This window comes from Pagrus major, chromosome 18, assembly GCF_040436345.1.
Source record: "Pagrus major chromosome 18, Pma_NU_1.0".
NCBI classification, from domain to species: Eukaryota; Metazoa; Chordata; class Actinopteri; order Spariformes; family Sparidae; genus Pagrus; species Pagrus major.
This window is the reverse complement of record NC_133232.1, coordinates 28728562-28756540: the sequence shown is the minus strand read 5'-3', so window position 1 is coordinate 28756540 and position 27979 is coordinate 28728562. Positions and strand designations below refer to the sequence as shown.

Genomic DNA, 27979 nt, shown 5'->3' with positions numbered 1-27979 from the left:
AGTAAAAGTAAAGATATTGTGCTAAAATAAGACGTGAAAGTCAACCATACATATAGTACTTGAGTAAAAGTCTTAAAGTATCTGATCTTAAATGTACTTAAGTACCAAAAGTACATGTAAAAGTAAATTATAAATATTTACATGTATGTCTATACTGTATACTATGGGTCAATTAATTGATTATCAGAATCAGTGTGTTTTTATTTGACTGTCGATGACATAAATTAATCTAAAAATGCTCTCATTTGGCTCCTATTCAGTAATCTGTAAAGTAAGTAGTAACTGAAGTTATTAAATGAATGTCGTGGAGTAAACTGTACAATATTTGCCTCCAAAATATAGTGGAGTGAAAGTGTAAAGTAGCAGAAAATGGAAATACTCAACTAAAGTACAAATACCTCAAAAAAATTCTACTTAAGTACAGTTCTTGAGTAGATGTACTTTCCATCACTGCTAGTAACTATAGCTCCTTAATAATACTAATGCAACAAAATCAGTGTTTGCCTCTAAAATGTAACATAAGTATTGTGTAACATAACATCAAGTAAAGTTCAAGTGCCACAAAACTATACTGCAGTTGAGTACTTGAGTAAATGTACTTAATTACATTCCTTCACTAACCACAATGAAATACTGGCATCGATCAGCAGCACAAATATCAGGCAAAGACACGCTTCAGTTTTTATACTCAAATTTTTTATTTTTTGTATTAATTTTGTATACTCCTTGTCTTTGTATTATACAGGTCATTCATACAGTTTATGATATAGTAAATAGTAATTACACACAAGAGGATTAACAAGCATCAACCTGTCAACCTCACAGACATGCATCATGCACGCACACAAACACACCATCATTCACACACACGTATACACACACACACGCGAGCGCGCACAGAGGGACAGATATCCCTTACACTTATTAAACAAAAAAGATAAAAATGTAAAACTTTTTTAAACCACAAAACCCCCAATTTTTCATCCTCCATTGTCACCAGATTCATATCCTCTTAACTCTTACTTTGAAAACGAGTATGACAATACTTATGTTCTGTCGAAATAAAAAAACAAATAAAGAAACATAAAAATGCAGGAAGGCAACTAAAGAAGTGGGCGAAGCAATTCTGAAGACAGAGCAGGTTCGTTCAGATCCGAGTCTCTAACTGAGAAGCACAAATGAGCTGCAGGTAGAAGAACAACTGGCTGACATCCGGACAGTTTACCGCGAGTTTCAGACGACTGAAGTCCAACTTGACTTTGCGAAGCTTGAACAGAATCAAATGTGCTACAGAGTTTAGAGGCTTCATGTGATTCACTGTCTCTGTTCAGTCAGGAAACGTGTCCGTCAGTCAGGTGTGTATCAGTACCAGCCAGTGCGTGTTATACTTGTAGAAGGGCGGGGGGCAGGATTGAGGAAGGCAACACAAACTACTTAAAAAGGGCACTCTGCAAGGTTTATGGCACGAATAACAGCACTGAGAGAAGCGGGTGCATGGAGGGGCCGAAGCTGAGACAATGACATTGTGTTTTGGGGTGAAAACCTTCTGCCAACATCTGGAGGGTGTTAGCAAAGGACACTTCATTAAAAATATTCTCGCTGTCTCCACTGTTAGCCTGAATGGACATCAAGTAGACTGAAGCGCTTCATCACACATTGCATCTAAAAAAAGGTGAACTGATATCTTAATTAATCAGCTGGAAACCCTTTGTGGTGATGCTTTTCACAACTAGTGAATAAGGAGACAAACACAGCAAGGATTTCTGCCATAAGTTCACCTACTTGAAAGTTTCATGAAATAGTCGACAAAAAGCTGAAACACATTGGTCTCAAAATAACACTTAAACTATTAATCATTTCTCTTTTTGTCCGTGCACCTTGGAAAAAGGTAAAATTGTGCCAGAAATCTTTAAATTAGAATACAAACAGTTTCAAGCAGCTCAATTCAGAGTACATGAAGTGCCCACAATCTGTGAACAAGGAAACCTTGAGAGTGATAATCCCACCTGCCAGTGGTCAGATTGAAAACGAATGAAAAGTTGAGATTGACGATGATATGTTAAAACAGACATTAAGGAGAATCTGCAGAATAGTGTATGACTGAGGAAAGGATATATGAGGAGAGCGCAGAATGACTAAATCTGGTTCAGTCCATGAATGATGGAGCCACATTAAACACTGAGTGTCAGTAACTGCAGTAGTCGTTAGTCATTGCGTTGTTTTTGCATTGGAGCACACACTGACTCTCATTAGTCCGTACACACATGCAAATAAACATTCGCTCCCTTAGCTGAGACTTTCCCGAATCATGATCTCACTCACACACACACACACACACACACACACACACACACACACACACACACACACACACTTTTTCTCTCTGACACAGACAAAACAAAACAAAAAAAAGCCGTCATCATTCTTGGCCTTCCTCCGTGCGCCACTTGAGGAAATCCTCCTTCCGGGCGTCTGGTTTGATCTGGTTCCGCATGCCACCAAGCAGATTTGAGGTGGCTTCAGAGGCCACTATTAAAGGTCGGACCACGGTGGGCGGGATCTGCCGCAGGACGCCGCCCACAGCGCCGGGCAGACCCTTCTGTTCGTGGCCGCGAGATGCTACATCGCACAAGGTCTGAGCTGTGTCAATCACTCCCTGGAGAATGGAGAGTAAAAAGTCATTTAGTGTTTGAAGACATTTAAATGCACAGAAGAAATCAGGCTACTGAAATAAATCCGGGTTAATCTGTCTATAATTTGATTAGTAGTTTGCTCTAGTGCCTCAGACTCATTGTGATGAATTTAGATTGCATTTTTGTCCCAAAAGTTCAAAAGACAAACATTTCCAGTTTAATACCACGGAAAAAACTAAGAAAAGCAGGAAATTGTTCAATTTGAGAGGCTAAAAGCAGCAAATTTTGGCCATTTCAGCCAGAAAATGCACAATTAATCTATGATATAATATCTTTGCAAATCAATTTCTCAGTTGATCAACTAATTGATGTTCTCTAGATGTTTTGACCAATTTTGAGGGTGTATGTTTGATGACGCACCTCTCTGACGGTGTCGTAGGCCTTGGCCACACCTTCTCGGAGGTCTGCGGGCTGAGCAGCCCTGCGAGGCCGGCTGGTGGGGGCCCGGCCTTCTGTGATGGCGAAGCGGTTCAGGGGGGGAGTTGGAGACAGGATGTCGTAGACAGTCTCTGCTGTGGCCTGAAAGACAAGCAGACAGACATCGAGAATGGAGTTTTAGGCATCAACTAAAGATGTTGAAAGATGGACACAACATAAAAATGTCAATAATTTGATATGCTTTAATGTGCTTGAGAGTCCTGTATAAACTTTATTCACAGTCATAACCTGCACTGAAAATGCTGTACAGACTGAGTACCTGTATGGCCTGCACCAGCCTGTTGCTGAGCTCCAGAGCAGCTGATGCTGTGGAGGTGCCAAAGGACGCTGCCCCTCTCTGGAGACCTCGGATAATGCGCCCATCCTTCCTGTACTGCTCTATGGGCAGCCAGAACAGATCCCTCACTCCGTGGACTGGAGAAACAAGGGAAAAGGGAATGAACCAAGAGACAAAACAGGATAGAGAACATGTAAATGTTAAGCTGGCACAGTGTGTTCGGAGCAGAAACAAGCCGCATCAACTCACACAGCTGGACAACCGAGTGCATGGGCCCGACACCTCCCAGAATACCCGGCAGCTGATTCTTCCTGATGTCTGTCAGCCACTCTGTGACGGCGTACTGGATCACTTTGTCCACACCAAGGAGGCTAGAAAGTGTTGGAGAAGAAACTTGCAACTGAAAACTCAACTGGTTTTAAACATGATGATCTATTGTTGGTAGGGAGGTGTGTATATCTACCCATGTCTGCAGCAGAGCCTCTTCAGCTTCAACTCAGAACAGTTTAGCTGGGCCAGACCGATCAGAATCCCTGCAAACGTTCCCTGTGAGCAAAGAGCAGGAGAGAGGGAGTGTGAAAATACAGTAAACCTGGAAAATTCCTGATGAAATACAAAGAAATCCTTCCTTCTGAGGCTGAATGACAGATGAGCTGATCTCGCACCTGTTCAATGACGACATGTTTGCCATGATAGTCCAGCCAGATAGGCACTTCAGAGGTGAAACGAAACTCCCTGAAAAAAGCAGAGGAAGAGAGGCAATGAGGATTTAAACCCTTTATTTCAAACATATTTGATCTTTTTAGCCAATAGTTCATCAAAGCAGAGTCATACTCTCTGGTGACTTAGTGTTTTAATACCGGAAGTAAATCGGCTGGTCGGAGGAGGAGGTGGAGCCGGCAGAGGAGGAGCTCTGCTCGCTGTAGGTAGTTTCAACAGAAGCGGTGAGATCAGGTCCCAGACCAGCAGCTGACTCCGCCTCCTCAGACGCCTTCTGGGAGGGGTCTGCCTTCACTGAAAATAATGGAGGGAAATATAGATAATTACATGTCATCAGATCATGCCTGATGCCTTTATGTCTTTGACCCAAGTCCTTACGATATAAATAAAACAAAAACAAACATCAGCAGCAGCTCACCTTCAGTTGCAGGGTCCACAGGCAGGTAAGGGTTCACAAAGGAAGCTAGATTACTGAAAAAGTCCTTCAGGAAAAACAGTGCGTCCTGGAGAGGAGACAGAAATAAAAGGCTGGTTAGATGTGGAGACGTTACGGGAGAACTGGCGCCTGTCAGAATGAATGGTATCAAATGATCAATGTTCTACAAAGATGTTTCTGTAACATGTGTAATGGCTCATTTTGTAGAGTAAACTACTTTAAACTGCCACCTCCAACATGATACAAGTCTGGCGTTGGTATGGACGGTAATTACTGATTGCCACATTCAGTTTTGTTTGTGTTGTTTGCTTCTCAGATGGCTGAACACTCACATAACAGCTTTGAAAAGAGAGCCAGAGTCATTTACTTTCTTTTCTACACAGTGAAACCAAAATTTTACTCTAGATCTGAAGCCATATTTGTGGGGTGTCATGCACTATGATACTGGATTACACTCTCTGTTAATATTCAGTCTCAGGAGTCGGAGTTACCTGGTCGATGTTAAGCCGTAGCGGCAGCAGGCTGATCCTCAGGCAGCACTCTGGACCACCAAGGCCAGACTCTGGACACACCTGCAGGGCCTTCACCGTCAGCTATAACAACAAATCACACAATCAATATCATATGAAACGGTAATATCCCCTGCCTCACCGCCTCTCTGCTGTCTCACCATGTTGGAGTGGGCTCGGCGGGGCATGCTCTCGCTGGTGTAGAGGTAGAGGAATTTGTTGATTTGTGAGGAGGCCAGTCGATCTCGAACCTCCAGCTCCTGGACGATGAACACCTGCCTGGAGAGGGGCTGCTCGCCACCGGGACCGACGCCGACCCCAGGTGCCATTGACCCATCCCCATCCTGTCCTGCTACTGCCACAGAGTAGGACTCATGCTGGAAGGACACCTAGAGGACAGGAAGGGAGGGAGTTTGACCAGGTTTAAAATTAGTTTCAAGTTGAATTTAAAGGGATAGTTTGACATTTTTTTAAATTTATTATTTGCTTCCTTGCCAAGAGTTAAATGAGAAGTTCAATACCACTTATAAATCTGTATGATGTATATTTGGAGTCAGCAGCTGTTTAGCTTAGCTCAGCTTAAAGACTGGACGCAGAGCCTGGCTCTGTCCAAAGGTAATAAAATAGAGGTAAAAGAGTGTTATTGATCTGTTCAGCAAGAGAGCTAATTAACATATTTCCCAAAGTGTTCACCTATTCCTATAATGTCTTTTCAAACATAAATTTACAGCTGACATGAAACAAAAGAAACTGGATCAAGGTAAAAAAAACCCTGCAAAACCAAAAATGCATTAGTCTAATAGTTAAATACACAGATGCCTAAATTATGTAAGTTAGTTTATTGTCAAATCACTTCATAATTTAAATTAGAAACTTAGATACATCACTTGACAACCACTTCTAATCTCAGTTTCACGTCTCAGTTTTACCTACCTTGGTGAGCTGGATCTCCATCAGCAGTGTGTGCTGACGGCCGCTGCCTCCAGCCCAGCGCCAGGAGTTCTGGGGACGAGAGGAAGTGACGGAGCGAGACGGAGACCCTCGGACACCAGCAGGAGCTGAACGACCTCTGTAGAGAGAGGAAGACGGAGGTAGTGAGAGCAACAATCGGGAGAGGAGTATGAGAGAAAACTGAACAAGCAACACATGCAGGAGAACAGTTATTATGACCATTGATGTATGCTCTGTGTGTTACCTGTTTGCATGCTGGGCATGTATGGACATGGGTTTGCCACCGAAGTCCTTGCCCCCATAGAGATGCCAGACCACAGAGATCTCCCGCAGCACCACCCTGCTCTGAGGCACCGGGAAGCGGCTCGGGGCTCGGAGGAGGTCTGAGCTGCCTCGAGGTCTGGAGAAGTGACTGTCCTTCACCCTGATGGGCCCCTGGGACAACACCGTCACCACGGGCTCCCCGTCCCTGGGCTGTAACAAATCCCATGTGTGGACATTTTGTGAGTAAGCATACAGATTAATTATGAAAAGGGGAATGTGTTGTAGTTGTCAAAACAATAGTTTATTTTTGCTTTTAATATTGAATATTAAGTGCTTATATTCTGATTTTCAAATTAAGTTTAATATGTGTTTATTCTAACTTGTGGTTGCATTTTCTTTTGTATCACAGACACTTGGTTTGTACTGTAGGTCAGGGACCACCATCCTTGTTTTTTTCAGGCAGGTTGAGATCCAATTTTTGTTTTTTTTCCATGGCATGAATAGAGTTTTTGTTTCATCGCTAAGAGGTTTATTTAGAGCAATGTTTGGATCATTTTGGTCACATTAAAAGTGAAGTGACAAGAATTTCTTGAAAGTGAGTTGGAACTGACCACTTATTACTTACTTATTCAGAGCAACTGGGAAGAAAACAGACATATGACAACAAAATCAGAGAGAGACTCACAGGAATGCCCATGCCGGGAGCCTCCAAGATGCAAAAGTCGTCGTTGTCGGTTGAGCCCTCGGAGCCCTCGTCTGACATCATATCTGCCTGTGCCTCTGTTGCTGTGGCAACCAGTCCGTCGAGCTCAGAGTCCTCGCCCTGCAGGATGACGGGTCTGTGCTTTGGGGCTTCACCAGGAAACAGGTACACAGAGACAGGAGAGCCTCTAGGCATGGAGGGTGAACCTGGACAAACACAGAACCCAGTCAGTTTAGTAAATCTTCAACGACAACATGAGATCATGTAAACACTCCACCCTTTTTCACAGCAGCTTACAACCTTCTGAGCTCAAGTGCATACTGATATAAATTGCTTCATTTTTCTTACATTAGATTTTATTGTTATGATTGTTTAATTTGAATCTGCGCAACCAGGGGCTGAGTTTCGTGTATTATTTCTTTGCTAAAGTAAAATTCAGTTAATTCAATCTAGGTGTGATAATACACTCCTCTGTTTCTGTCAAACTACAGCAGCCTTTACGGAAACCAATTTAAATAAATCAGCTCACAGTCCTCCGCCCTGTCAAAGTCCTCCGAAATGTAGTTCACTGCAGAGTTTCACGGCAACTATATCCTGTTGGGATATAGCAAACTCAACAGTACCTGGATCTAAGCTCTCTTCTCGTTGGCTCTTCTCTGTGTCGATTAAGGCATCAGCCAGGTCGTACTGGTTGATCTCAGCGGTTTCAGCAGGAGGGCAGGGCAGCACAGACGCAGGACTTTCTGACAGCTGACAAGACAGAAAATTACACAGACATTAGACAATTTTATGGCACCTTTATACCACTCTTCAACATATATGACACTGTTCTGATCTCGTCAGCAGTTCTGCAACATCACTGCATTCAATATTCCTTGAGTCAGAAACACAATATCAAACAACATGCTTTTCTCAGCTTTGTTATTTAAACTCTCCAGCGAATACGTCCGTCTTACTGGTAGTTTCTGGCCAGCGATTTCGGTGGGTGAGGCATGACGCGGCGGAGGGTGCAGGTCCCCCTGGGAGATCAGGTACTGCAGCATGTTGACCAGGGCAGCGCAGGAGTCAGCACAGGTATGAAGGTGAACCACATTGTTGGAGCAACGGAGCTCAAAGAGAGGCTGAGACTGGAGAACAAAGGGAGGACACGGAAGAAGAATATTTAAATGAATAACAGGAGAATTAATTAAATTCCATCAAATAACAAATATCATCAATCAAACCTTTATACTGTGGAGAATAAACTAAAATCTAGATAATAAAAAAGGTAAAAAGAAAATAAAGAAATACAAAATATAACAAAAAACCCAGCTGAACTCTAAACATTGAGTGAAGAGAGAAATGCCTTAAAAGAAAAGACTAGACGATGCAAACAGAGATACAAAACATTACTACATTGTTACATAACGGACTTAAAGTGACCTTTCTCACACTTTTATACCTTATTGCTGATTGGCTAAAAGGATGGTTGCATCACTGTCGAGGGACGACATGTTTACGTTTGCTTTGATGGTTTTGGTTCCATGTACGACTGAAAAGTGATCCTGTTCTTAACCCGCCCTCTGAAGCTATTATTATACTGAAACTTCATAATGGTAACACAAATATTTATAAACATGGGACCTGTGCTCGTTAGTGGTTTCTGAAGGAAATTGTACTCAATTATAATGTTTTGTTTACGCTGAAATTTTCTCTGGCAAGGGTAATTATTTCAATGCTGCAGTGTTTCGAGGCTGCTGAGTGAATGTGAAGGAAACACAGGTATGTAAATAGAAGGCGAGCACTCACCAGTTTGCCAGTATCGCTGCCTTTCCATGTGGTGATGGCGAGCTCCAGAAGGTCAATGTCCAGAACACACACGTAGTCTGTGACAAAAAGACACAAGGAGGTTTTTACTGCATTACATCAGTCAGTAATATTAGCAGAAGAATCTTATGTCACATTGACTACTGTACTGGGCCTAATGTAAGACATTGATGATTGTCAGATGATTTCCCTTTAAGCACTTATTTTGGGATAATGAAGATACAAAAACTAAAAACACTTCGATTAAAGTAGCAGGCAACATGTCTAACAGAGTCAAAGGATAAAGTTCATGTAAACGCAGCTAACAAACGTTCATCCATCCTGTTTATCATTCATATCCTAATACACAAGTCCATAAAAGAGTTGAGAATTATTATATTTTGTTCTCCTGAACGTGAAATTAAACTGGAAACAGATAACTTGTCAACTTTCCACCCACAGCGTTCCCAAGCAATATTATTGTTAGTGCCACTGTTGCAAAGACAGCAGTATCTCTTGCTATTTTCCACACAAGCCTAGCAACTACAGACAACACCGGACACGCTGAATTTCCTCTTAATATCCATGAAGAAATGACTAACGCCACTTTGGAAGAAAGTAATAACGTAGTTTGAGTGTTGCTTCACGCAAACAAGTAACTATGGCAGATATTGGCATTGGGGTGGAGGGGGAGTAGAAGCAAACATTAGGAGAAAAAGCGCAAGTTTATGGATTAATTTAGTCTATAAAGAAGTCATAAAAGCGAATATGGTTGTGACCAGCCTTTATTTTCCTGGTGTCAGACACTCGGTCTCCCGGTGGCAGACAGAATTGAGTGAAAGTAAGGCTTCTAGGAAACAATCTAAACACTGATGGTATCATCATTCTTTAGCCTTTACATTGTGCCATGAACACATATTCATTATGTGTCTTACCTCTCCTCAAGTCCACGGTGTCAGTCTCACATTTGTCAGAGAGGTAGAGAGCCGAGTCATCCAGGATGAATCTGATCAGGAAAAGAAACACAAAATACACAAAGATCTTACAACCCTGTGAGTCAACAACAGCTCAAAATATTTATTGTGCTGATAATGATTCTAACATATATAATATTGTTGATTTTGGGGGTAAAATGTTTCAATATATGTTGTATTTAATGGGCAATCTTTAAGTTGAGTTTGTGAACTGTACCTGAGGTGGAAGGTGGCAGTGTCTACAATGATATTACTGGACAGAGAGAAGGACTCTGCTGTGAACAACACTCGCAGTGGCAGATACAGAGGTCTGAAAAACAGAAAAAGGGTGAAAAGGAAGAAAGGTATAATGTTCACTAACATTTTAACAAGTTTTTTTTTTTAGATAATTACCTGTAGTCGACGGCACAGGTAGCGAGGTGTGTGTGGAGGACAGTGATGACGGCAGGTGCTGTGTATCCCAGAATGGGATCATCGATGACATCCAGGAAGTCGACCAGCTGTAACAAACAAACACAAACAGACTCAGCTGGAAATAGGCAAACATTTTAAATTCATCCACTTTATTTGATTGGACTCTGGAGTGTGGTTTTGATTTTTTCTGCACAAGCCAACTGGTTTAACTGGAAAATAAAACAGAACAAATTGCAACTGCTGCCATAATAACAGAGGCTGCAGGTCTACTTGGTTATGCAATTTGTCACATTAAATCATACTTTACTAGCTACAATGTAATACTATATACTTATTAACTCTGGGAGCAAGAAATGAGGAAGAACGGAAAGAAGTGGGTTTTGTTTTTGGCAGGGCTGCAGTTTTAGTACTGGTGGGATCTGTGTGGCAAAGAAGACGCTACCAGCACAGATGCTTTAATGTTCCTGGTCAAGTTATCGGATTCCAGCTCTCTGGCTGTATTTCATTTTTCTGTATGGAAAGATTCTCAGGCGCTCTGCGTCAGTCTGTAATTTCCAATACCTTTCAGTTATTTTCTCATTAACTGCAATTGAATTTTTTATTTGCTGTATCCACTTTCTGTACCCACATCTACATCCAGTGGTGGAATGTAACTAAATACATTTACCTAAGCACTGTAGTTAAGTACAAATGTTAGATACTTGCACTTTACTTGAGTCTTTTCTTTTCAAGCCACTTTCTACTTCTACTCCACATCATTACAGAGGGAAATATTGTACTTTTCACTCCACTACAATTATTTGAGAACTTGAGGTACACTTTACTTACAAATTCATATGTTTTGCATTCAAACAGCTGATAAAATATAACTCAAACTACCCAACAGGAGATATCTGAATACTTTTGCAACCACTGGCTACATCAGTGATTTACAACAACACGACCCAATGATGCAGCTGGGGATAAAACACAGTTTATGTAGTTTACTAAAATGTTTCAAGACCAAATAGCAACAGGATAATGAAGAGGAAGACAGCTGCATCTCATCCTCAGAGTACTCCACTGCACTCTGACTATTGCTACTAGAGAAACTGGTATCTCACTCCCTCATACTCCACATTCATACAAGTCCATTTCTGAATGAACGTGGAATGTCAAAAATGTTGGTCTAGAGAGAGAAAACTCTGAAGGACCCAATCTTTTAATCTGACATTTATCTCCAAGAGAGCTGAAAATCATTCTGCTGTTTCCCCTTGACATTTTTTATTTAGTAAATAATGAATAAAACACCTTGAAATGCCTGGAAATTAAATTATAAATACAACTGGAATTGCACAACACATTGCTTGTAATTGAGTTTAAGTGCAGGGATGTTTTTTCTTAAAGACAAGTAGATATTGTGAAGAATCTATGATCTGATCTGTAAGAGGACTTTTGTTTCCTTGTACTGCTTCTCACCTGCTCATGCCAGCTGTGATTGGTCTGTGTCATGTAATGTCGCATGGTGGCACCTTGAAGTCGGAGGGCGACCAGGAACTCCTAAAAGGAGAAGCAGAAACAAACATCGTTTAATTTTAAACTTACACCAGCTAAAAAAAAACAACAGGCATTTGAGGAGGATGTACCTTGACACTCCTCTCTGGGTCCAGTGTGACTTTGATGGCTGTGGACAACATCTGTTGCTCTCCTTCCCTGCCACTCACACTGCTCACACCAACCTCTGTGGGGTAGATGGTAGGGTCCAAGTGCTTTGGGGGAGTGAAGTTGGGCATCTCCAGTCGCTGTGGGATGGGGGAGTCTTTCACCACAGCTGTAGTGGTGTGGGGGGAGAAGACAAAAACATGCAATTGTTCGCTTGATGACTGAGAACTTACAGTACCATTAACATTTTCTACTTAAATCTGTTCAATATGATCAAAAAAGGGGAAAACATGAATTATATTGTAAATAAGCGTTTGCCAACAACATGACAATGTGCACCTTGATGGTAGAGCTCCACTCGTCTGCTCTCCAGACACAGGAAATTGAGATTGGGATTGTTCTGGTGCTGCGCCACACTGAATATCTTCCCCCCTTCCAGGTCGAGCACAATTTCCCCATGACTCTGGTCCTCCTGAAGCAATGAGATGAATGGAAATGGTTAAGAAAAACAAAAAAATACTTGATAAAAATGGATTTGGTTTGTGTATTGATCCCCCCCAGAGCTGTATTTAAGTCTTTTGAACCAAGTCAAGGCTCAAGTCTTTCATGTTTTCCGGTCTATTAATGCTTAACACAAAACTTACATTACCACAGTAGCCAAAATCACAACTAATAATTATTTTTAAATGGAAACAAGTCATTTAACATCCTGAATCAAAGCATCTGGATGTGTCAAAAAGTTCAGTGTCCTGGTTGTATTGAGAAGACACGTGAACTGTTACCATGGGTGACAGTTATGTTTCAGTATTTTCAGCAGTTAAGATGGTTTATTATTTATTTGTAGGAGCATTTACAAACAAAAAATTAATCATTCTACATTTTATCTTAAATTCCTCATGCAGTAGGCGATCATCCACGCTCTCACTTCTTTAAAACAGGGTATGTGGAAGCTACTTGTGTACATTTTGTTCTGGTGCCAGCAGCTGCAACCTACAGTGTGCATTAAGTAATGCCGATGTTGTGTGCATCCTGGCACTGATATGATTTATGATGACAGTTTGGCAGAGCTCCAAAAGGCAAAAATACACTCATATCTTACATTCCTTAGTATTCATGGCTCACCAAGTCAAGTCTCCTCTGCTTTTTACCATCAAGTTTCAAGTAAGTCGAATCTCACAGCTGACAAAAGGTTTCCTTCCTCCACAGTATCTAGGCGGCAGCCATGATAAGAGCTGGTCAAATTCTCCAACCACTATGGAAAGGTGCTTCACTGCCTTCTTTCTTATCTCCCTTTGCACACACTGGACCATCATTTGCAATAGGAAAGGAGATAATGCCGTCCTAAAGTCCTTGAAGCACCACGGTCGTCTTTTGAAATCACCTTCACACCTTTCCTTGACCTCATGATGTCTTAAAAGTCAAGGAAAAGCGTTCAGGAAAAAACACAGAATGTCATTTTTTTTTGACTACTCAACCGAAGTTCAAGTCCAAGTCTCAAGTCTCAGGTCTCCAGCTCTGGATGAAGCTGATTATGGGTGTAAGCGCACAGTCTTTATCTCATTAAACTCATGGTCTTCTAATAATATGTTTAGCAGCCACATGGCTCACCTTCCTGTCTGTTCTGGCCTGGAGGCGACCTTTGCCGATAATCACAGTGAGGGACAGGAGGCTGAGGTTGTGGTTGGGGCGGGAAGCTGACTTTTGAGACCTTCCAGCAGATTCACTGGCCAAGTAGAAGTGAGGCTCATCCTCTTCTGAATCAGAGTCTGTGGCAGAGAGAGGGGATGTTTTGGAAGGCTAGTTGTTATTATGTCGATAATAGATCTACACGATGTTAAAATTTTTCCATCAAAACAGTCAAACTCACCCAGTCTAAAGGCCGACTTGCACAGCTGGAACTCGTCGTGGTGCTGGCGGCTGTGGTCGGGGCTTTTGGCCGAAGGAGGAGGAGGCTCCCACATCAACAGATCATTATTGATCCTTTTGGACAAAGGGTAGGATAAGGAAAATGAATTATGATCCAGGATATAAGACCAACTCAAAATTTAAAAAACAAAGCTGGAAGAGGTTATTTCTTACATAACTAATAACAGTACAGCTCAGGAGCAAGGACACCAGCAATATAAAAATAGAAAAGCAATAAACTAAAGGCAGATAAAGTGCATCCTGTAACACTTGACCCTGTAATGTGTTTATCGCAATTAAATCCTTTAGCTTTAAAACACCTTTTTGGGGAAAACCAGGAGGATGTAAGCTTGGTGGACACCCACCAGACTTGTGCTTCTGTTGACGTACCTGTTGTAGATGCTCTGGAAGGCCTGTTTGCTGGGCAGCAGGATGTAGGCCAGGGGCAGGCTGATGTCCACAGCACACTGACACTGAGCGACACACTGCGTCTGAAACTGACTCATTTCCTCCGGGTCGGCTGGAATCACCATCTGAAACAAGGAGGGAGGAGGACCGCTATCAGTCTTAAATCTTGATTTGAAGGCTGATAAACTAAGTCGTTTTTTCTGAGTGTTAATGCACCTCCTCAGTCTCAAACATGGTGCGGTTGGAGGAGAAAGGAGAGCTGGTTTTGTCGTTGAATTCACAGTGACTTTCAAAAAAGGCGGCCCCAAGGTCCCTGACGAGGCCCAGGTTCATCCCATCCAGACCTGCTGCCGGGCCCTGAGCTTCGCCTCCACGCACACGCACTGATATCCTGTTCACACAAACAGTAAGTTTCATTAATATGTGTAGTTTAGACAGGAGGACCTTACTTTTTGGAGAGCTTCTGTAATGTGGAGAGCTGATTTCTAATTATTCTCATTTTCACCACAACTAACCTGGGCAGAGAGTCACGGTTCTTCTTCACTCTGATACAGGGGAAGGAGCCGCCCTCCCAGCCCTCGTATGACCCTGGTGAGACAAAACACATCAGTTCTCTGTCTGCATTTCACATTTTAAATGGTCTACTTCAGCCATACATACACAAAACAAACCAAACATTACTGCTTCACCATAATTTAAGCTCACCAGATCTGTAACAGCCAGCCAACAGGACAACAAAACAACTCAGATGGCATTATAATCTGTATGTCTATCTTTGGTTACTCGTTTTGTGACTATCCAGTCAGTACAAACAACCACTGACTGTACAGAGTTCTCATGTTTTCCCACCATGCAGGTCAGTGAAGGAGGCCTCCAGCAGCTGGGTAAGGCAGGGAGCCCATGGCTGTCCTGGGGCAGTCTGCTCGCTCTGGAGGTCGGGGGCCTCCTGATGCTTCAGCTCCAGCTCCGTCAGCTCCAGCACCAGGGTCTCCTGCCGCACCGCCCTCTGGTTCGGAGGCCGACGCTTAGGGAGGGGCCGCAGGTCGGGTATGGGGAAGCGAAGCTTGAGCACGGCGTGGGGGGAGAGGAGGGTGAAGGAGGAGCACAGCTCACTGCTCTGGGTCTGACAGGACAGAAAAAGAGACATTTTTTAGCATTTATTCATCAATATTGGATGAACATGGATTTTTAGAACTGGGGCCTCATTAAAGAAAATGTCCTAACTGCTTCTCTTATCTTACTAAAGTTTTGAAGATGGAAAAAATTCTTTCTATCTATTACAGAAGAAATTCCTGAACTCATGGCTGTGTCCTGTCCAGTCTCAGCTTCTCCAACAGGCTAACATAGATATTAGCTTCTCCAACATGGCTAACATAGATGTTTGCTTCTCCAACAGGGCAAACATAGATGTTAGCTTCTTCAATAGGGCAAACACAGATGTTAGCTTCCCCAAAAGGTTAATATCAGTAAGCTTCTCCAACAGGCTAATTTCAGGGTTGGCTTCTCTGACAGGCTAAAAACAGTTTGCTCCTGCAACAGTTTGAGAAACTTTTGATTCATAATATTTCAGCGTTCATGTTGTTCTCCATCATTATTCTCATTTCCCTGCAGACCTAACAAACGTGGTGCTACCACTTTTAGCAGTTATTTTGAATTTGATCTGGGGTCTATGCCATCTTAACTGAGGAAATTCTTCACAGAATTTTGTAATAGCCAAATTCTTACCCTAAAATAGATAGTTTTTTTTTCCTGAATGCAGTTAGGAAACATGTTTCTGTACCACCGAAGATCCTTTATGTCTAAGATAAGATAGATTTAGGAAGTTTCTGTAATGAGGCCCCTGATTCATATAGTTACAGACAGTCGTCAGTTGCCTTCTGTCACTGCTGACCACTGAAAAGCTTTAGTAGCTGCTTAGGAAGAAGAACAAGTGCTTATTTTCTCTTACGCCAGGCAAATTGGTTCATGTTTCAGTCAGCACAAATATAATTGGTCAGACATGACTGGATTAGCTTTTTAAGCTTTTTTTTTTTTTTACTTTGTCTATTTTTGGCTTTGTCGTGCTTACAGAGAAATCCTTGACTCTGCATAACCGAACTGGACTACTAAAAACAAAATGATAGTTTGCAGGGTTGTTTTTAATGTGTTTTTCTGCTCAGATATGAGTAGATCTGGTTTCTAATATAGACTGGCGGCTATACAGAAAAATAACCCAAAACCATAATTAGGTGCAATCAGTGTACAGCATACAAAACACAATCTGGTTTATATCTTAAATGTTATTCATTTGAAAGATTCTCTAATATTATCAGATTTTCACAGAATCCATTCATTTCCAACATCATTACAAACTGCCTTTTTTCCTGCTAGGCGTAATCATGCTTTAACAACCACCTGTATGAGTCCAGGTCCAGTGGTCTGTGTGGGACAGTAGCTGAAGGCTTTGCTCAGGCTCCCCAGCCGACTGATGACGTCCAGGTCCAGCTCAGCGCTCAGCTCCGCCAGCTCCACCCGCACTACACTTTCCCGCCGCACCACCCGCTGTTTACCCTGCCAACACACAAACCATACACATATGTTAAAGGTAAGGTAGATATTGTTATCATATCAGTCAGTTTTTTATTATTTTTTGATAACATATTCTTGTGTGATTAATGAATATTTCACTATGGGAAGCCTTTACCTGATAAATATTTCTCACTGAACTTTTTAAACAGATTAATGTCTGCATGAACATGTTTATGATTACTGGCATCGTTATAGTCGTGGATGTCAGCCCACAGTTTTACTGGTGCCAAAGCTATTTCTGAGTGTTATGCGGGCTGCTAAGGATGCAATCGTGACAGTAAAAAAATTGAAATATTGATTTTTTTATTTTCTTTTTGGCAAGAAAGTGTTCAAATACTGGCAAAAATACAGACCTTTGAAAAATTAAGTCAAAAAGTTTTATACTAGTCTTCAAAATAAAATACTGTTTTCACAGTCATTATAACATAAAAACACCTGTAACTTTCTAACTACATTAATATCACGAGAAAACAACAGATAATGCTGCTTTACTTTTAAACTTGCTTCATTTGTATTTATGCTTCATACAACTTTTTTGAGATAAGAAAGGTTTTGCACATATCAAGTCAGAGTGTGCGTGTGTGTGTGTGTGTGTGTGTGTGTATGAATGCGTACCCTACGCAGGTGTTTTTCAGTGAGGCCGTAGTGTAGCTGGGCACACGGTCTGGCTGCAGCTCCAACTGTGAACAAACCAGCTTTCTGGAACTGAAGCAACTGGAAAGAGATGCACAGACACACATTGTTCTCAAATGAGTTACTTATCAGCTTGTTAACAGAACAACAAACATGAACTTTTTGACTTTTTTTTCAGATATCAGGTAGAAGTTCAGTTGTGTATGAAAGATTCTCATCTGATTCAACTCGGATTTGGGTCACTTGCATTTGTAGTTGTAAATTTGATACATATTTGTTTTGAATGTTGTCCCTCCAACATGAGGCTTATCATGACTCCATACTTGCAATCAAACATACATGATGTTAGTTTGACCACACAAGATACAGAAGTATTTAGATATTGAGCAGTTAATATTGACCCTGACAAACAACAGAATCATGGCATGAAGATGTACATGCAAACAACTCTGAAGTCTGACAGTGTGAAGACAGCCACAGAGTCAGAGCTACACAGACGAAGAGATTTTCTACCTCGCTGTACTGAGGCTTTCCGTCCTCCCAGAGGCACTCTAACAGCTCCAGTCTGCTGAAGGAAAGGTCAGAGGTCACGGCCCGACTGTTGCGTATCCCGCTCCGCATCTCGCAAGCAACCTGCACCGCTGCTCCAGTCACTCTGACAGAGAAGACGACAGGAATTGATCAGTCACTTTCAGCTAGAAGAAGCTTGCAGGAATCCTGAACAACAGAGTGTGTGTATGTGTGTGTGTGTGTTTGTGTGTGTGCATGTGTATGTTTATGCATTGAGGGCAGTAAGAGTGGGAGTTGAAGCAAATGAAAAGAAAGAACGGAGGAGAAACAAACAAGTTGATGCAAAAAACAAGTATATCACACCTACATTGTGGCATGCTGCAAATTAAATAACTTAAAATGATAAAAACTTTTCAGACTTGTAACACATCCCTTCACAAAGATTTATTGTATTTCAGAAACATCTATTTCTACAAGCCACTCATTAAGAAAGGAACAAACTGATTTTACAGTGTCATCAACTGAATCTTCTCACCTTTGTATGAAATTCTCCCACAAGCCTCTCACTTTTTTAAAAAAACTACACATCCAACACAAGCGCTTCCTGTGTATATTGTTGTAAAAAGAAATACGCTAGAGAGCTCTCTCCACATGAATTATAACTCACCGAAGATAAAATATGTCTCTGTGTTTTCCTACCTGAGATGAGAGTGTGGGCAGGCCTTGGCAAAGCCGCCTCTCAGATGGTGAAAGTCTCTCTCGCTGAACATGCTGTCCTTGAAGAAGGCCAGCTCCCGGAAGAACACCTGAGACACCTGAGCCAATGATGAGGCTCCGTCAGGCCTAGAGGGCGGGTCCTCCTGCAGCAGAGTTAGGGTGAGGCCGCCGAGGGTGAGTCGCAACAACGCATCGGGCTTAAGCTGCTCTGCCTGGCCGCTGTGCGAGCGACCTGCAAGGAAGAGGATGAGAGGAGTTGCTTCTAAGACACACTTCTTTGTAATCAAAGTAACTAAGGACATTTCGGTGTATTTATGTTTAAAAAAACACTTTAAACAGTCCAGAACTTGATATTTTTGGTATAGTAAGACCTACAGATTGCTTCAAAATGCTGATATAAACGCTTTACTCGGCACTGCAGTGATTTTACCTCTGGTCCGGATGCTTGCCTGGGGAAGACTTGACAGACAGCCTGCTACAGGATATCTCCTGGAACAGTTCACCATGCCCTGGCAGGGAATATTAAAGTGCAAATCAGCTTGTGTTTTGATAAGTACGTTTACAGGTTTCAGTTCTGTGTCTATAAATACATAAACACACATAAAAATAAAACATATCTTATATATATCTGTTATTTGTAAACATTTGCACAATACCCTTTAGCGAAAAGGACAAAATAACGAAATCAACGAAACAGAATTAACACTTGTTGTGCTAATCAAGGAATTAAAATAATCTAGAGAATCAATTTCCATTTTCTGATGTTTTTCGGTTGTACAACATCAGTTGCTCTACGTATGGCCATCTACAGAATGCTTAAAACCGTAAACACACACAAGCACACACAGGCTGTACCTGTGTTGGCTGTGTGAAGCTGGCTAGACTGTGTGTAGAAGACTCCATGTCACTGTCTGACAGCTCGCTGCCAGAGCGCACAGACGTCACGCTACTGGTCATCCCAGCAGGACCCATGGAGAAGAACATTTCTGCAAGTACGTACACACACACACACACACACACACACACACACACAGTGATAAGTTAAACACTGCTGCAAGGAAAGGAGCTGCAGTTTCATTTCCAGTCATTTCAACACCCACCAGGTTTCTTAATGATTTTTCAAAAACAACCTAAAATCCAATCCGTACAAGACTAGTATCAGTAGAAATTTGTAATGATTAAAGAAGTTGTCTGTGAGTCCCATGTGAACTTTTTTAACATCTGTTTTCAAACAACTGAAAAATCAATTAAATTCATTCCCAGCATAATATGTTGAATAGCAGTCAACAGCTGTGCTGTGAGATCGGCTATATTGACGTTTTTAAAGTAATGACAGAAGGTTAGGAGCAACATCAGGTTTTCATATTAGTGTACACCCACAAAGCATCTTTTGCATGATCTAAATGAGCTGCAAATGTGTATTTATGCCTCTAACACATGAAGAAAGTCAGCTGAAGAACAGACCTTCCAGTTCTGAAACACTAATGTTACCTTGATACCTTGAAATCATATCAGAATATTCTGAATATTTCCAGTAAATATGAGTAAAATACAGACTTTGCTTGTCCTGTGTGAATGTGCCCCATGAAACTCTAATGTAGGGTTGTTAGTTCACATGAGGTCCCCTGGTAACACTAGTCTCGTGTGAATAGGGCTTAAGTCTCTCTTTGCATAATAGCTCAAGACAGATTTCTTGTACCTTGAGATTACTAAGGCTGTGTGTTAACCTATAGAGTCTATATTTTTAGTTTAAAAAGGGAGAAGTTTCTCTATTTTTACCCTGGCACAGTCTGACTTACTAATGCTATAAGCCTGCCATTGGCTGACTATTTTTCTGTTTGCATTCTTCTATGGAAAACAACAACAATAACCTTCAAGCTAGCAACGTACAGACTGATAATATAAGTAGGTGCTAATGGTACCAACGAAAACAAACCAGCACTTGGTACTTTGTCTTTAGTAGGGATCAATCCATTTTATTACCAGGGCTCACCTCCCCATGTGCAAATGCTCGAGCAAATAGAGCTCCCTCTCGACATGATTTTGCCGGGGTAACATCACTGCACCCTGAGCTTGGCACTACCCAAGATGATTGTGTTTGGTTAAAAGAAACACAAACAAGCCAGAGCGAGTTTTTTCCCCTATACCAGAAGGATAATGTGCGCAGCCAGACTGTCTCCAGTGCTGTACAGCGCCATGGACAAAGGTCTGGCTACGCGAGACTTAATGCCTTTAGGAGCAGGCCTGCTGAGGTTATGATGTATCTCAGACTGACAGTTTATCAGTGGACCTTTGCTGCTTTGTGTACCTCCGTTCTCCAGGCCGGTGATGAAGGGCTCCAGGCTTGGCTCCTCCCACTCCCTGTCTCTGGGACTGGAGCCCAGCTGCTTACTGAGGTCCTCTTCAATCATACGCAGGTCTTCCGAGTCTAACGGACGACTGTGCACTCCACCGCACTTAGTCTCTGGCTCTGAGGAGAGAGGACAGAGAAACGGCTTCATGAATGTGTGTGGAGACAGACTGAGGCAGTGTGTGACCTCACGTTAATGAGGCATTTATAGTTGTCTGTGACCTTACTCTGCAGCTCTGCAGTAAAGAGAAACAGCACAGGCTTATTGTCTCTGTCTGTTCAGAGTCTTCCTGTCTCTGAGGGGTTTTACATTATGTATTACTAAAGTCTGGAGGCACCTTATTACCTTCTAGTTGCTAGACACCAGAAATAATAAGTAAGAAGTGAATTAGTAGTTTAATTTTGGGGGTGCATTTTAGTCAGCATAAGCACTAAAGATGGAGACAAGAGTGTCTGTGATTATGTCAATTTAATTATAATCTATAATGCTAATAAAAGTCGAAGAATTGCTGATGGAGCATTGAATGGCAAAAGTCAAACTGAAATGGCAGGTGTAATCCTGGCCTGTGATTGGTGCTTGTTTGTCACAGCGGCTGCTTTAACGTACCAATGTCGATGCAGAGGGCTGATAGCAGGTCTGTCAGGTGGGTTATTTGATCTGGAGACAGCAGCATGTGGACACAGCCCACCTTCCCATCCAACTCCAACTGATGAACAGATAGAAACAGACGGGATACAGAAGTAAATAACCAGTAAATTAAGTTTTAAAAAGTTGCATTTAAATCCTTCAGGAGGTTACAGTATGCTCACACACACCTTTGGTCCAGGCAGCATGTCGTTCTGTTTGATCTTCACCGTGGTCTCGATGAAACCGGAGCAGCTTCCTATGAGCAGTGGCTGAGATGGAAGACTTGGAGCAGATGTCCGGGGCTTTGCCTCTTCTTCCTCTTCCTCCTCATCGTCTTCTTCTTTTTCTTCTTCCCCCTCGTCGTCGTCCTCCTCCTCCGCCTCTTCCTCTTCTCCTTCACTTGCTGTGGCGGATTCTGGGCGTTCCTCCTCAGGAGGACCCTAAGAAATTAGGAGAATTCTATGAGCATTTCCGGTTATAAATTACTTTAATGTTTTGGTAAGTTTGGTGTCATTTCCTCTTGTTTCCCTTCTGCTTAATGTCTGTACAGTCAGCACAGTTGGAGGCATCATGGCACATTTCCTTTCTTTACAATAACAAATCATTTGTCAATGACTTATACACAAAATAAACTTCAAAGAACAAAAGATCCACAGTGAATTTACAACTGAACACATGCAAATGTCAAGAAATAAACTTGGTAAGAACAAATGTAAGTGGTTAATACTTTGTTATTTTGGAACTGTAACAAGGGAGAACATTTCACCTTGTTCTCACATCACTGTAGGAGTAAGAAACTGATTAGCTCAATAGCTTTAAGAACATGAGACTTTCTCCAAACACATTATAAACCTTTTATTATCCACATCAGCCCCTCCTGGATGGATCATGCTGTACTGCTGAGTGATGTGTTAACGTTTGTTATTTTGAGTTTTCCCCTTTTGCTCTTAGTTTGCTTAATCTCTCATAACCCTGCAAATCAGTGTGAAATTAATAAACAAAGACAGAAAAAAAAATGACGAGGACATAAAAATAGATATAAAGATAATACATCAATCAGTAGCAGCGTGACATCCTTCACCTGTTCTGTGCCGGTGCTGTCGTAGAACAGTTGAACAGCGCTCAGCTGGAGGATCTTGTGCAGGAAGGCAGGCGGCTGGTGGATGTCGACAGGCACGGCAGTCTGGCTGGCTGGATCTCGCACCGCCTCGTCAAAGTACTCCAACCTGAAGCAACACCGTGCAAACACACACACATTATTTAGCACCATGACAAAATTTTGATTCAGAACATACTGGGAAAAACTGAAGATATTAAGAACTGTCTGCTGTTCCTCCAGTGCAAATGAGCCATGAGTCACTTCCATGGTGACAGCAAACACATTGGTTTAAGTAAATGTGATTTTCATGTTGATAAAAACTCACAAGGTAGAGAACTCTATCAAAGTGTTCATAGAAATTATACCAGGCTTTAATATACCTGACAATGGCATACTGATCACTACAAGTAGCACTTAACATTGTGTCTTTGTTTACTGACTCAGTGGCTAAGGCCTGTGTTTATGCTGTAAGTTTCAGTGCTTCAAAGCACTTAAATCAGTTGTTCTGTTAAAAATCAAGCCTTCTGGCCAATGACCCTCGATCAACAGAGCCATCCTGAGCAGCTTTGTCAATAAGCCACAAAAGCAAAAAAGGGTTCAACAGTGTCACAGCAAAGTTAGAAAATGGCAACACGGTCAGGGGACACATGGTGCACGTGGAAATAAACACAGAAACCCAGCCGTGGCTACGTGGTGATTAATAGTGGGAATATGAAAAAATTAGCTCAGTTATCTTCAGTTTGTGAATTTAGCTTGAACAATGTCACATGGGCACTGTTTGTAAAAGTAATCTGATTAGGACCAGACAATGTATAATACAACATAGTGAAAATTTATCAAATCATTAAGAAAAATAATCACTTTCAATAAATTAATAAACCAGTCATACACCCAGTGTACTATCTGACACTGGCCGCATTACACAAATGCATTAAAGTCAAGGTCAGAGACCCCCCTGACATCACATATTGACTACACCTTAAGTATAGCCTGCAGTAATTTGTAGCCACAGATAAAACCCTGTTCAGGTGAATGACCTTGTCAATAATGACCCTGTTTAAAATGATCTTCATGCTGAGGCTGTCTGACAATTCAAGGCTAAGGAGTGCAAGTTCATGACCAGGCACGGGTCTCTTCTCCTTATCTGCTGATGAGCAGAGAGAAGATGAAATCTAATTCTTGGCTTCCATTTTGCTTTCTCTCTCCCCTGACTCTAATAAATGTGCTGATGCGGGAGAGCTTCAATATTAGTGATCACAGAGAGATATTTCAGCACCCTGTTATGAGTGATGAAAGTGAAAAGGAGCTGTGGGTATAAATCTGAATGCTTACCTGTATGACAGAAGAGATTAAATAAATAATGCTGACTGCTACGTTTCAGCTCATCATGCAAGGCTTTCTCTTTGATTTTTGTTGACTAAAGTGCTTCAGATCCAGTTTGAGTTTCAGTTTGTACCCCTTTCTGACAAGTGCAGCAGGACGATTCTATGTCTTTGTGACCACGGCCCATTTAAAAGAACACTTGTTCACACTTGTACTTTGACAAAGGGGGCACACAGCGTTACCCACTTACTGTAAGACTGAAATGAGGAAGTTACAGTACAAAACATGCACATACACAAACATCTGCAGTGCAGTTTACAGACAAAGAATACCAGCAATAATAATAATAATAATAAAATAATAATGCCTCAAGGACACAAAAAACAAATCCAGTGTTCAGATGAGAACACAGATCAGAAATGAAGACGAGAAGGGGAGATTATTTTCTGTGATTCTACCATACTGCAAACTATCATGGATGTGAGAAGGTAAAGATGAGAGTAGCTTTGTAGCGTTGCATTCACTCAGTTCTTCTGTAGAACAAATAAAGTAAGCCTTCTATGCTGATCCTCATCATGTTTCTAGAGCTTGTAATGAATTCATTAAAAGGCATCTCAGGGAGACTTTTCTATAAATACAGCAATGTCAAAGTGTTAAAGTGACCTTTGAAGTTGCATTTTTTAAAAATGCCCCATGAGCTGCTTTCTATCAGCAGGTTACAGCATGAAATCAGTCGCATGACTAATCTTTTTCTGTTTTTGAGGATGCTCTCGTTAGTATTTAAAAATGTGATGAAAATGAACTACAGAATGTTTAAGTACATTAACAAAGACAACATATGATAGGAATCAAAAAATAAATAAAGGACACAAAAGAGGAGAATAATCTCATTTGCAGGACCTACCGTTTGATGTGCACCTCTAAGGCAACGCCTGTTTCCAGGTCCAGGGGATGGTGCTCGATGCGAACGATAGTGTCTATAAAGGTGACTTTAATGCGACGAAGGACTGCAAACACAGACGAGATGAGAGACATGCAAAGGTCTGTTAGCACTGAGTATTCTTAGCTGTACTGTACGTGTCTAGACTGTGTTTTACATTGGAAGGAATCGTTTGGACCACATTATTACTGTGGCAGAAAGTTTAACGTCTGAATGTTGACTCTGTCAGCTTTCACCCACCCGTCTCAATAGTTTGTGCAAACATCTCAAGCCCTTCCAGCTGGGCAGGCGGCTCTTCGGATGCCTCTGGGGGGTCCTTCAGGCACTCCTGAGCCAGCTGCATGCTGGAGGTCATGCTTGAAGACCACCCCTGGGAGTCCCAACCCCCACCTGCGTGAAAACAAAACCACATGGGGTTCAGTGATTCCTGTACTTCGGGGCTACTGTGTACATGACTTACTGAAGATTCAACATCGGCCTCGTACCCTATTTTACCGATTTTCACTCAGTGCTTTGACAGACATGAGGTGTTAGTGACACGTGTGCACCATCTTTGTGCCTGGGACACTTTATACTTCCACTTAGTAAACTGATAAAAAAAATATGTGACATAAAACAAACAATGCACACCAGCTGATTGATTTATTGTCAGGAAATTGATCAGTTATTACAAAAGCTGACAAATGTGCAAAGATATATCTGGTTCTATAACTCAGATATGAGGATTTGATGTTGTTCTTCCTCATGTATGACAGTTACAGACTATTAGGGGTTTTTAAACTGTTGCTCTGACAAAACAACTATTTTGAATATGACAGCTCGGTCTTGTGAAAAATATAAACAGCCTTTTTCACAATCTTACCAAATGGACATTATGTTACATGTTCACCTGCATAACAAGAGCTCTACATCAGGAATAGTCTGGGTCAAACAGTAACAAACACAGGGACAATTTAGTCTTTACAATAAACGTGACTTTTGGATGAGGGTTGTCAAACTGGGACAGCATGTGTAGATCTGATAAGAAGATCACCTCGCTCAACCTGCAGCAAACTGATGCATGTTTAGGTTGTTTTTCAGTGAACTTACTGGTGCGATACTTGGGTCGACATGTTATCTGTAGACCGGAAACTTCTAAGGTGCAGTGATCAGTCAGGAGAGCTTGCCAGGGGATGGTCACCGCTATGCTGCTCACAAAGCCATCCACTATCTCCAGAGGAGCTCCAAGAGACTCCAAAAGCTCATTGACCGCCTGGAGAAAAGAGGAAGCAGTCAGAAAAAAGAAACATAAAGTGAAAGCAATGAGACAACTGGTTTCATATTTGTCTTATCACTCTGGGTGTAGAAATGAAAGTGTGGAGCCAACATGGCAGGGGAGGGGGGGGGGCATGTATTTATTAAGGCTGTTTATACACCAGGGAAGGATACAGTTAATCTGGTTAGCTGATGATGTGTTTCCCACAAGTGCACTTCCTCGAAGAAATCGAGCTCGGCTTGGAGCATGACGTTGGAGATTGTTGTTGAACTCGAGTGCAGTTGCGAAACAGTCAGGCGTGCACGAGTTCGTCAAAAACACACCATGACCACTGCAGGGCTGCCAAGTTGTCAGCCACCCTCTCTCTCTCTCTCCCTCTGCTCTGTCACAAACTCACCCAGACATCGAGGTTGATTTCTTTGATGACACCGCTGCCGTTGTACAGGTCCAAGCCCAGCTGGTCCAGGCTCAGGCGTTCCTGCAAAAAGTGACCGAGGTAGTGCTGTAAGAGGTACCGACAGGCCCGCTTCTTGATTGAGCCTGACCAGGGGAAGAGCCAGCGAGACATAGGGCCAGAGAGAGCGGGGAGAGGGAGCGACGAGGCGGCGGAGGAGAACGAGTGCGAGTACAGTCCTCCGGCAACTGCATAACAGACTAACACAAAGTGAGCAAAAACAAGGAATGAGCCGCAGCTAGCTAGAGGGGGCTAAGGAAGGGGAGGACCGTAACTCTAGTTCTCCCCTCGGCTTGACACACAAAACTCGAAAATCCTTTGTGCCAGGAGCGACCACACTCGCACGGTACTTGACGAGACGTCACTCCAAATGTCTGCCGCCGTCCCGGCTCATATTTTCGGTACGTTTGTGTCGAAGTCGAGCGGCAGGTCCGGTTCGTGCGTATCTCTTGTTCCAGGGTTGTTTATTGTTATCATACGCCAACTGATGGTATGGTGAACGTACGTGCGTCACGCGTCATAGTGACGAAGGCAACACCCGGAAGAGGCGGGCCGGACGCTCGACGGGCGCCATCTTTGTGAGGTCAAAGAAACTGCGTACGTTTGACAACAACAAAAACTTTATCAGTTTTTCACGAAAGATGAGCTGCAACCTACAGTCACTCAAATACTGCACTAATAATAAGAATGTTAAAACTGTTTTATTTAACTTATCTGTTTTTTGTTTTTTGTAATTACACTACTCAAAATTAGTTAGGGATATTGGTGTATGTGCATGGATATGCAATAAAAGTCCATTGAAATGTGTGGCATTAATTATGGGGACCAAATATATTCACAAAACACCGAATAAAAATTCACATATGTCACAGAATATACAATCAAGTGAAACACTAAAATATGCCAACATCCATAACTTATTCTGAGTAGTGTATTTAGTTTTAATTGTATCTATTTTTATCTATTTTTATATTTTTGTTTTATTACAACAATAAGCCAAAGTAAAATACATGTTAATAGAGTACAATTATTATCAGTACAATATTTAAGGATTTGTGGGACTTTTCATGGGAGATTTTACTTATTATACTGTAGCATTATTAAATAGTTACATTAAAATTAGATTTACACAAGGGCAGAGTCAATCTGGTTTAATAAATGTATGATAGTCAATAAAAAGCTGCCATATCTTGTAAAAGGTTTTTCTCTTTATCAACAAACATGATTCATATGGTTTATTTACACCATCATAATCAAAATCATAATTTGATAATTAGTGCTTTGTTGAGACCATCTCATTTTTTTATTTATCCAGATATTTATTAATGGATATGTAGGTCTGCCACAGAAATGTCAGTAGTCAAAAGAGTTTTCATACAAAATA

At 41.7% G+C, this 27979-nt stretch overlaps 1 protein-coding gene across 1 annotated transcript; it reads right to left on the bottom strand.

Moving 5' to 3' along the window:
* Window positions 1-674: 674 nt before the first annotated feature.
* On the bottom strand, window positions 675-27062 carry atg2a (autophagy related 2A). The gene is made up of 42 exons (XM_073487593.1): window positions 26539-27062; window positions 25976-26138; window positions 25127-25276; window positions 24851-24953; window positions 22606-22750; window positions 21713-21964; window positions 21504-21603; window positions 20855-21016; window positions 19402-19532; window positions 18977-19055; window positions 18529-18778; window positions 17833-17974; window positions 17302-17400; window positions 16513-16668; window positions 14968-15241; window positions 14634-14706; window positions 14335-14509; window positions 14101-14243; window positions 13673-13785; window positions 13414-13571; window positions 12145-12277; window positions 11790-11974; window positions 11623-11703; window positions 10144-10250; window positions 9968-10060; window positions 9712-9782; window positions 8780-8856; window positions 7948-8118; window positions 7615-7741; window positions 6974-7197; window positions 6269-6498; window positions 6007-6142; window positions 5235-5462; window positions 5056-5157; window positions 4547-4631; window positions 4269-4422; window positions 4074-4143; window positions 3872-3954; window positions 3658-3779; window positions 3391-3545; window positions 3054-3212; window positions 675-2656 (listed from the first exon to the last, which is right to left on the bottom strand). Exons 1-42 carry the CDS (start codon window positions 26707-26709, stop codon window positions 2420-2422), a joined length of 6069 nt encoding a protein of 2022 aa, XP_073343694.1. The 5' UTR covers window positions 26710-27062; the 3' UTR covers window positions 675-2419.
* Window positions 27063-27979: the final 917 nt, after the last annotated feature.